The sequence below is a fragment of the Sander vitreus genome, chromosome 2 (assembly GCF_031162955.1).
Source record: "Sander vitreus isolate 19-12246 chromosome 2, sanVit1, whole genome shotgun sequence".
NCBI lineage: Eukaryota > Metazoa > Chordata > Actinopteri > Perciformes > Percidae > Sander > Sander vitreus.
In genome coordinates this window covers 25,160,124-25,170,997 of record NC_135856.1, presented here as the reverse complement: position 1 = coordinate 25,170,997, position 10,874 = coordinate 25,160,124, and the positions used below count along the sequence as shown (strand labels likewise).

The 10,874-nt window shown below is 41.7% G+C and overlaps 1 protein-coding gene across 3 annotated transcripts; it reads right to left on the bottom strand.

Annotated features, from left to right (window-relative positions):
* Positions 1-1,294: 1,294 nt before the first annotated feature.
* Positions 1,295-2,742, bottom strand: pou4f2 (POU class 4 homeobox 2). Of its 3 annotated transcripts, none has more exons than XM_078269806.1 (3): positions 2,669-2,736; positions 2,532-2,590; positions 1,295-2,256 (listed from the first exon to the last, which is right to left on the bottom strand). In XM_078269806.1, exons 1-3 carry the CDS (start codon positions 2,734-2,736, stop codon positions 1,295-1,297), a joined length of 1,089 nt encoding a protein of 362 aa, XP_078125932.1. The 3 variants fall into 3 exon arrangements, with proteins under 3 accessions (XP_078125932.1, XP_078125940.1, XP_078125924.1); XM_078269814.1 differs by having other exon boundaries at positions 2,532-2,587; XM_078269798.1 differs by having other exon boundaries at positions 1,295-2,227; positions 2,536-2,742.
* Between the last annotated feature and the right edge of the window lie 8,132 nt (positions 2,743-10,874).

Genomic DNA, 10,874 nt, shown 5'->3' with positions numbered 1-10,874 from the left:
TATGTGCATCGACTGGTTCCAATGAAATATTTACATTGTACACGTATACTTCCATGAAGCTGTTTCTTTTGTCTTCAAGAAAAAAACATTACTTAAACAAGGTGATTTTAACAAGCAACGACTTCATAATGATGCGCGTATATTTATACAAATAAATAGCAGAAAACATACATAAAATAATTTAAAAAGAGAATACTATCTCATATATATCTCGATTGTGCCATCTCAAATGTGAGAAGTCGTAAACTAAAATTTGTGACTGTATATTTCACAGTCGTTTCCCTTTAAATCAGGACAACACGCTTAACTTGCTGTCAGAATGTGATTTTCTCAAGCAAAACGAGGAGGGGGGGAATCCCAATAAATATATAATGAAGTAAACATGACCTCACTCAATAAATAGTTCATAAGATACCGGCCCACGCTGGATTGTAAACTTATTGCAGCCGGCAAGAAATCATATTATTTTTTATTTTATGCGAGGTTCTGTGAAATCCGCACGTGAGTCCCTATTTCGATATTTCCACATACTGAGGCCTAATAATAAACAACCCTACCTTAATCCAAACCCCGGGTATCTTCAAAATAGATCCCTGACTTTGATCACACATGGTAACAAAATAAGTGGAATTAATTACACATTTAGACACAAAATGAAGTGTGTGACAAGTAAATTATTAATTTACAGAGGGTTATTTGGCAGTAATGTACTATTAGCTTTCAAGACCATGGAGTGTGTTATCCTCTTAATCCCCTCATGGACCCTGAATAAATGTCAGACTGCATCGTCATAAACTCGGAGGGATAATGTAGCTCATCCTATAAGCCAAAAATATAAACACCAATAGTCAACCAAGTGCTTTGAGTTAAACTAGCCCCGTTGTGTGTAAATAACAAACGCTATTTTCAGTGGGGCTATTTCTGCTAACGCAAACTATAGTCCTCATTTGAAATGAATCCTAAATAAAAACGAAAGCATAGAGTCCTGTAAGTCATACTGCGTTGACATTAAAGAAAAAGGTGAAGCATAGTAATTGTGGAAACAGTGGTGTCTTACTTGCTCTGTCAAACGGTGCTTTACTTGACTCCACGTCTCCCCCTCAGCGAGTAAAAGACGTGACTGTGGGTGTTTTCGAGTTTTTTTTTTTTCATTGTCATTGTTCAATTTTTTAGGAATTTTTCGAAGTTCAAAGCACAAAGTCATCGATGATTGAAAAAACGGTGTGAGATAGGAAATATGATACAAATCGTCTCTAAACAGTCCCGAGTCTTTTAGTGGTGGTTTAAAGCGATTTTAGACGCATGCAGAGTATTTCATTCGTTTCTGTTTCTGTCGCTGGTTGCAAAACCAGACCCGCACCACGTTCTTTTTCAGGTCCAGCTTTTCTGCGATTGCTGCGATTTTCTCCGAGGAGGGACGCGGCTGAATGGCAAAATAGGCCTCCAGTGATCTCTTCTCTGGCGCGGCTATCGACGTGCGCTTCCTCTTCTTCTCCGCGCCGTTGAACAACTCGGGTTTATTAAGTTTCTCCCTGTGTGATTTCTCGGCTTCTTCTAGCCAAGCTTGCAGGATGGGCTTCAAAGCAATCATGTTGTTGTGAGAGAGCGTGAGGGACTCGAATCGGCAGATGGTGCTCTGGCTGAGGGAGCCCACCCCAGGAATCTTCAGGCTGGCTAAAGCTGACCCTACATCCGCCTGGGTAACCCCGAGTTTGATCCGTCTCTGCTTAAACCTCTCTGCGAAGGCTTCCAAGTCCCTTGGATCGGCGTCCACGTCGCTCATGCCCATGTGCTGTTGTAGCCCGTGGGCGTGAGCCATGTTGATGGCTGCCTGGTGCATGTGGTTCATGCCCGCCATGTGGGCAGGGTGCGCAGCCGTGGAAACCACCGAGCCATCCGGCCCTGCCATGGCTCCTAGTGTCAGTCCCGGGGTGATGTGGTCCAGCAGATCCCCCTCCAGTGCCTGGTGAGGCTGGTGATGGTGGTGATGGTGGTGGTGATGGTGGTGTCCAGACAAGGCGGACGGATGAGAAATAGGCACCGAGGAGGAGGAGGAGGAAGACGAGGTGCAGGGGAGAGTGTTCATGGTGTGGTAGGTTGCGTCCGGCTTGAAGGGACTGTGATGTGGAGGGTGGTGGTGGCTCTTGGTCTGCGAGACTATATCCACCGCCGCTAGAGCTTCAGCCCGGGCCAACAAACTCTCATCCAAGCCTCCGAATATATTGCTCTGCAATTGCAAATAGAATGCACACATAGCTGTCAGCAGGGAATTCTCCCTCCACTCCTCGGTTTAAAACATTTCCAGAATGTGAGAAATCCCAAGGAGCACACAAAACAAGACACATGCAACATCCCAGGTCATAAAAATTAATACGCAAGGCAAAGCCGACTGAATACATAAGTTGAGCAGAGGAAAAAAAAAAAAATATGGAGGTGTTGGGTGATTTGCTGTGCAGACATGAAAAAAACATCAAGCACAAAAAAAAGTGGGCTGTCAAAATGTGCCTTTAAGCAGTGATTATGCAGAATACGTACCGGTGGGGTTGGGAGACAGGCTCTGCGCATCGCCTCCGAGCTGCTGCCGCTGCTGCTGATGATGGTGTTGCTGTGTCGGGAGGACGAGCAGGACGATGAGGGTGCATTGGAATTGGAGGATGAGGAATGCAACGAGTACTTGGGTTCGGGCAAGCTGGCGTGAGCCATGGCAAAAGGCTGCTTGCTGTTCAGAGACATCATCATCATATTTGCGGGCGATCCAAGCCTCGGCAAGTTCCTTTTAATAAGTGAAGACTCCGCCTCCTCGGTCGGGAGTTGAAGCCCAATTGCTTCGCGGGAATCTCAAGTCACTGTCGAATAAAGTGTAGGCTGAAGATGGTCGTCCAACGCTGAAGTTGTCACATCTATTTATTATTACTAGCGGAGGTATGGAGGTGTCTCGTCTTTGTGGCAAATGAGATAACGCAGGCACCAACAAGCCATGCAACTGAGCGCAGCCGATACCTTTTCCGTTGTGGACTTGTGGCGCGATAGTTCAAAACAAAAACAAAAATATTCAGTTTTTTTGTCCAGCAACCGGCTCCACCTTGTATAATATTTTTTTTTTTTTTGCCTTGGATTTTTTTGTGTGGCAGAACTCCTCATAGACGACGCCAGAACGATTTGAAAAAGTTTCTTTCCGTATCTTAGGATTTCCAAAATACTTCTAGTTTCAAACAACTGCCGCTTTCGTTGACCTGTTTGGCTTTTGTGTGAAAAAGTTTCCGTCTTGAAATGACCGTAAGTGAGAAGTAATGGTGGTGACAGTCTCTGTGCTGTACCTCGTTGAATGCTGCGGGGACCCGAACTGCCTCTGCTCTGAGGCGAAGGGCAGACTGAGTCTCTCTCCGCCTCTCTCTCTCTCTCTCTCTCTCTCTCTCTCTCTCTCTCTCTCTCACTCACACACACACACACACACACACACACACACACACACACACACACACACACGCTCTCTCTCGCTCTCTCTCTCTCTCTCTCTCTCTCTCTCTCTCTCTCTCTCTCTCTTTACAGCTCTCCCAGTCTCTCACCCTCTCACATACACACACTCTTTTCAGCTGTACCTGAGAAACCCTTTCATGATTTATTATTCTTCATTAGCCTCACCACCACCACCGCCGCCGCCGCCGCCGCTGGGGACTCTGCGCATGGGCAGTCTGCGACAAGGCATTTATTTCAAATGACTACTTCTTATCACCAACACCTCGTGACTTTTTCTAATAACGTATAAAAAAAGTAAAGTATTTATTGCAACTGAAAATATGTTGCAATTGTTGAATATTGAAACATGGACTTTAACCTTTGCCAAACAGACAACTGCGTCTCTGATACATACCATGGACAGCTCTACACCACTGACTTAGGTCAAAATACCTCCAAGTTATTATCGTATAAAGTCAAAGATATAGGCTATAACTGTGGTTTTATTATAACGCCTAGGCCTACGGTAAAAATATAAGTTGTAAAAAATAAATAATTAAAAACTAATCTAATAGTATTGGCAACTGCTGTGATTATTATAGCCTATTTATATTTTAATTTAAGGTCTAGCAATTCATATTATCGCCTGCAATGTCTTCTCCTTTGTTGCTATGCCGCTTGTATGAATTTGGAAGAAACGTGTAGAAAATACGAGAAATAAATTACTAAACTTTGTGAGACAATTATAATATTTGGTATTATTTTGTATTGTTTTCTGCATGGTGTTTTTTTTGCATGCAAACGGGGCACGATACTTCGTGAATGACGACAAAAGTGGATATTTAAAATAATTAGCACCGTTTAATTGCAAATCTATATACTTGTCATAGCAGGCTATTATCTTATCTCTCCTCTAATTAAGCCACATCATCGGTAACGTCATTACAATATTTAATCACGTTGTAATTAACAAGGGGTGTCTAATTTGTTTAATATGGTCACCTCTATAGGATGAGATAAATGTTATGATGGAAGTCTCTCGGAGGTTAGAACATATTCTTATGGCAAACAATGCCTCTTGGATATGTTTTTCGTTTCCTGTGTGGCTCTTAATTTTTCAAAACACCTCTCTCTCCACACACACACACACACACACACACACACACACACACACACACACACACAGACACACACACACACACACACACACACACACACACACACACACACACACACACACACACACACACACACACACACACACACACACACACACGTATATCTTGTAGCAGTTATGAAGCAGTGATCAGTGTCAGTGATCTATGTATTGACCCCTTAAAGCTTAAATGTTTTAATAGTATAAATCGCTAATGTTAAGGGTTCCACATCAACTCCTCGTTTCTTTGGAGATATGAAGAAGTATGGTGTTATCCTAAATATAAACTACACATCGCCGTCCCGGTATGTGGCCACAGCCTGTGCAGCACTTCAATACAAGTGTGTAAGCGTTTTAATCCGGGCTTCCGATGTAACGTGGCGCTAGACGCGTTCTCTTGAATACACGTCGGGATGTCAGTTGCCGTTTTTCTTTTTGATTCACGCAGACATCCCACGGCTGCGACAGAAACCCTGTTGGTGTTGCTGCATAGCAGTTAGTTTTTACATTGAAAGAGAGCCATCCAGCTGCAGAAGTATGTTGGCTCCCCAGCAGGACAACAGGCGCTGCTGGAGCCACCTCCAGACAGAGATCAGGCTCCGGAGACATCAAGGAGCAATCAGTGTCTGCTCACATATACCGACAGACTGATTTATGATGAAACTTTAAAGAAATCATTTATATTTCACCACCTCTAAATTGGTGTATGAAATTTTCATCCACAATGAAACACAAAAAAGTATATCTTAAGTCAAATAAATCAGCTTGAGCTGCTCCCAAGCAATTGGCTTTGAAGTACATTTTCAACACTTTCCTGAGTGTGTTCACGTACCTAAGGCTTTTACTTTCTGTGCCAACAGCTTTCTCACTTTCGAGGGAGGGCAGTTTGTCAGACAGGTTAACAGAATCACGTTTGAAGGGTCTGCCATGGCAAACACAATTAAGTGGCAATTCAAGATATTTCAGGATAACCACATATATTTGGCTGGTATGGTTTGAAATAACATACAATGTAGTTTTTTGAATTTTTTTTGTAATTTGTATTTATTTTTTGGCTTACATGGGCTATGATAGCGCCTTATATGCTTATTTTAAATGTTTAACTTAAATGATTTATTAGCAAAAATAGATACATGAATATAATTTATGACAAGATTTAATTGAGAAAAGCGACCACAGGGATCATAACAGGATTTCAAAATGATTTGACTATATAACAAATATTTTAATAAAGCCTATAAAAAAGCCCCCTAAATGAGAAACATCCCACACTCTTAAGATTGGGCTGCTTTGGTTGTCACTTTTTAAAATGTTTCTGTGCCATCAGCTAAATGCCCTTTCAGTTTAAAATATCGTGGCCTCAATTTGTGTCATCACACTGATCCAGTAATTGGAGGGAATGTTGCTATCACACATATAGACTTGTCTCAACGCTGGAAGGTGCAGTCATTCCTTGCCTTTATAAACATAAACCCTCAGTAGAATTGTGCAAGAAAAGACTTCTCTCACTTCAAGGCGCTTTACTACATATAAATCGGCACTGTCTAAAAATAAAAGTAAAGCCCAAGTAAAATGGAGAGAGCACATGCAGCGGGGCTTGATATAACTCAGGTGACTTGTTTGCTTTTTTTCCTCCTCGCTCTCTTGCTTACATCCGAATCAAGGAGTGCTGCAGAGGTGTCTGTGTGCTTTACACAAAGACATACTCTTCTCAGCCTCCCTCAGGAGCTCTCCACGTTAACAATCCCAATTACACCGAGACCACCAGAGACAGCTGTTTTTATTACAGAGCCGCTCCTTTGTGCCGCCAACAAGGTAGCGCCGCTCCTAGACTGAACACAGAGCTAAAGCTACACTGAGAGGAGAGGGAGAGAAGTGTGGAGTGAAGTGGATGAAGTCTCTTGGCTGCTCACAGTGGTGATGCCTTTATTCACAGCTTCCCCCTCCCTTTTCTGATCTGGTGGAGCTCTTTACATGTCGGAGCAGAAGGTCACTGCTTGTTGGGAGAGGGTCTACAAAGAGATCAGGATCTAACTCAAGGCAACAGCAAATCGCACAAAGAAGGGGGGGGGGGTTCAGCCACTAAGAGCGGTGTTTTATTTATTCATCTGCTTTACCTGGGAAATGTGACAGGTTCCGCAAGGAACATTGTGGCTTTAATGTGTTGTTTAAATGCATTCAACAAAAGGTAGAAGCCTTCAGGATTTACTAAATGTCACACACTGTACTGTAGCTCTCAGAGGGAACAAGTGGCTCACCACTTGAGATAATGAAAGAGGGTTAAAAAAACTGCACTTGAATTGCAGCTCGACTGGTATACAAACTGTGAGATGTTTTCTATTTGATCTCTATGCGGGGCTAAATAAAAGCATCAACAGTTCTCAGGATATTCTAATTACTTATTATAGGTTTATACAGGCCTGCTTGTTTGTCTGTGACATTTTATGAGAGCCACTTTTCCTAAAATAAGACCTGAAATGTTTGCTGAGGCAGATTATGATGACATATAAGGCCTCTTTTGTGATAAAATAACAATTCATTTGATAATAACAAAACGCAATTGAAAAGGCGTAGAACGTGCAATAATCTAACAACACATAATAATCCAAATAATCAAACACACCTTATGTCACAATTTGCAGCCATAAAATTGATTCATGAAAGTTTAATCTTAGCACCTCTGTGTAAAGCGAATCCCATCTTCATGCAATAGGACAGAGTTTGTGCGTCTTTTGCATTAATGGTGTCTTTTTTAAAACCCTGTGATCTTTTCCTTAATCTTAAAGCTGCATATTAGATTTTATGTTTCGGCCACTAGGGGACAGTGGAACAAGATGACGTCTTACCACCTTATAAAGTTATATGGCAAACGTGTTAGCGAACAGTAGCCTGTTTACACATGAGCAATTTTAGTATTTAGTGTAGTATATTTGGAGTCCTGTTTGTGTCAACCTGACAAATATAAGTCCAATATTCACTCTGTTTGGTCGTGTGTGTGCATGTTTGTATCTGTCTGATCTGTATGCTCAAGGACCTCTCGTGGTTGGTGTGATTTACAATATTTGAACATATTTGAATGAGTTCTCTGTTTTGCTGACTCCTCTTAACTGGCTGGTGGATCAACAACTGCTTCAGTATTGAAAGGCATTTCCAGCAATCGGCTAGGCTAAAAACAAGCCTTACCTAGTCTGTTGCAGGTCACATTTTGAACTTTGTAATGACTCAAACACTGACATCCATAGAAAAGTTTGGTCTTATTTTGAACTGGAGCATCTGCAGATTAATTCCATCCCGATATGTTATGCTAAAGTTAGGCATGAGACGAGATGAATAAATTCCAGTTTTTGTTATCTTCATCGCCTCAAGCGACACTTTGCCTGCCTACTGGCTTAGATTCGCAGGGTCTTACTGTGCTCTTTATGTGAGACAAGCGCTCCACGAGTGAACGCGAGGTACTCCATGCGTGGTAACCATGGGGCTTCTGTGCACTACTGTATCCCTGCCGGTACAACTGAATGACATTAGTTGGCTGTGGCATCATATATCCCTAATCACAGGTGGATTTATAACAAAAGGTGGCAATTTTATTCTTTTCTAACCACAGACTGTTATTGTTGAAAGTTAAAATTAGCTAAATTAGCATAGTCAGAATTCTATAGTTCTAATTTAAGTTTATTGTTACTCAATAAAACCATGTCTTGTGCTGATGCTCTGCCATGCAAAAGCCCTACCGTTTATGTCCTGATGACTGTTTATAACAGCACGACTGCGACAGCTTCACGGGATCGCGCCCGCTTGCCACTCCACCTGTCAGATTACCCGCGTCCACCTACATGCCAGCTCGCCTCTCATTGAAAATGAATTACTAGGTGCGTCAATCGCTCCCCATGTGAAAGACTTTGAGGGAGCCGGAAGGGAAAACTGAGTGAGATTCAACTCTTCTTTGTCAGGGAGAGGAGAGGGAGATACACCTGGCGGAGATCTGCATTCTACTGTGTGCACTTTCTAGTTTAACGGTACCTCTGTTTTGGTCTCCACCAACTCCTGAGGAAAACCTTGGGCTAATTGCGCCACTGTCCCACCAGTTAGTCACTAGCTTTGTCTGTTTGGCATTCGGCCCTCAGCAGGAAGTGTACAGTGGGTTTATCAGAGGTATCACGCTAAAAAAAAAATGCTGCTTGCTGCTAATGATGCTGATGAGAGCAGTGAACCAAAACAGTAAAGTTGCTTGCTGTCAAACCAAAATTCTGAGCTGAAAGAATTACACAGTCATCTTATCCATTATTAATACAAACATATGGATTAGTTCAGCACTAACAGTGTGTTTTAGTTTATTTACCGTAACCATTAATTTAACATAACTGTAACCCAATATCAGCATTGAGTCTAGTGATAGTGTTGATCATCTCAGTTTGGTTGTTGCTGACTAGACAGAGACAATGTGTCCATATTTCTCTATAGCATTATGGGCAATATTATCGCTTATGTGGACTACAGTATGATAACCAGCTAACCTGGTCTAGTAGTGAAGCCAACCTCAGGCCATGACTGATTAGAGGCCTTGAGAGTGAGGTGTGCCATGAGGTCAGGAAAACAAATAATATCACCACCAATTTCCCTATTACGCAACAGGTACCAATCATTTTTTTTTGGGGGGAGCATTATATTCTGGCCCATCCCTGCCTATTGGCTGCAGGGCAGCAGATGATAAGGTCAAGCCTCATAATGATGTCACATACCTTAAGGTACTTCAGATCAATATTGAGAGAGGCGCGTTATACCTGACAGCCTGTCAAATAAAGCCTGCCTGGCAAAGGAAGAAAAAAATTACTTGCTTTGAGATTGTCTCTTCTGATAAAATGAGATCCTCTCTCTCACGCTGCTTTTGGCAAATATCATATCGGTGGATGCCTTTGTGATCTTTAAAACAATGTGGTCACACATGATAAAGAATATATCCTCTAGATTTGACTGATCAACCTTGAATGACTTGAATGATAAAAACTTTAAAATTGTAACTGCATAGTAAAGCATGGATTAGTGTAAAGTGCTTGCAGCTGATGCGCATGGTTTCTGTAGGATAACATTTGACATGACAGACGTTCCTTTGAGTAAAGCTGACCTCATATGACAACAAACGAAGACGAGGAAGGCAGCGTACATGTGAAGTTACACCTCAGAGCGTGCGACTGTAAAGAATGCATAAGTCAAGTGCTATACAAGTGATTAATGTAGCAGAATGATTGCAGAATTCTGTCCAACCTGAAAGAACATTTCTTCTACCTCTCTCATTAGTTTGACTGTCCCATGTGGTAATATATTGCTTGTCACTGGGTTGTCTAATAGTTGATGCTAATTGACCTTCTTTCCCCCTTTCTTCTGCACAAATGAAAAGATTTCCTCCGTCCTGTGATGGAGCATGTCACAATCTGATCCGACAAATTAAAAAGCTCTCTGCTGTCACGCTGTCATCATTCCAAGCCTCATCAGCTATAATGATCATTTTTCTACACTGAAACCACTGCAGTGCACTGCCAAATGCAGTACACAAGAAGGCACAGTGCTGCAGCTGCGCGGTATGTGTGATATATCAAAATGTTTTTCATCTGTGAAATCTTCAATATTGTTAATCTTGAACTGTCCTTCAACCTATACATTTTTACTATCAAGAATGTTTTAGTTCATGCTCTCTAAGGTACATTTTATGTTTGCATACATTTTTGAAGAGTTCTACCTATATGTGCAAAATATGCAGCATTTATTATTTATCACAACTCCAAATTTACAGTAGGTTATATTTTATTTAAAGGCTTAAAAAACATTACCAGTGTAACCTCCTCTTTAACAGCCTCAGATTATTTACAAATTGTCACATTTACCTGCCTCGCACTGTCAAACTGTAAAAGATGCTTTTAGTCAACCAAAAAAAGTCTTGCATTCTGTTTATTAAAAATATACAGATCATATAAATAACAGTGACATTGGCCTAATTTCTTAATCTCAGAATACTGAATGAACATTTAGACAAGACGAGAAATTTCGAAACAGCTTCACATTAAATTCTTTTCATTTTTGTTGTACTTGAGACATGTGAGTGCCACTCTGCGAGGCCATTGGCCTGAACATGATAGCAACACGAAAGCTCAGCCACCGCACATTATTGGCTGCAGGGCGGTGATGACGCTCATTACCTGCAATCAGCTGCCCCATCTGTGGCCAAAACAGAAATTGAATGTGGCATATTACCTGCTGACTTTGTGTG

Excerpts from the sequence above, each read along its gene's own strand:
- pou4f2 (XM_078269798.1), bottom strand. The coding sequence starts at position 2,742 with ATGATGATGATGTCTCTGAACAGCAAGCAGCCTTTTGCCATGGCTCAC. Across the intron at positions 2,228-2,535 it reads CCTGTCTCCCAACCCCACCG|AGCAATATATTCGGAGGCTT; the intron begins GTACGTATTCTG and ends TTGCAATTGCAG.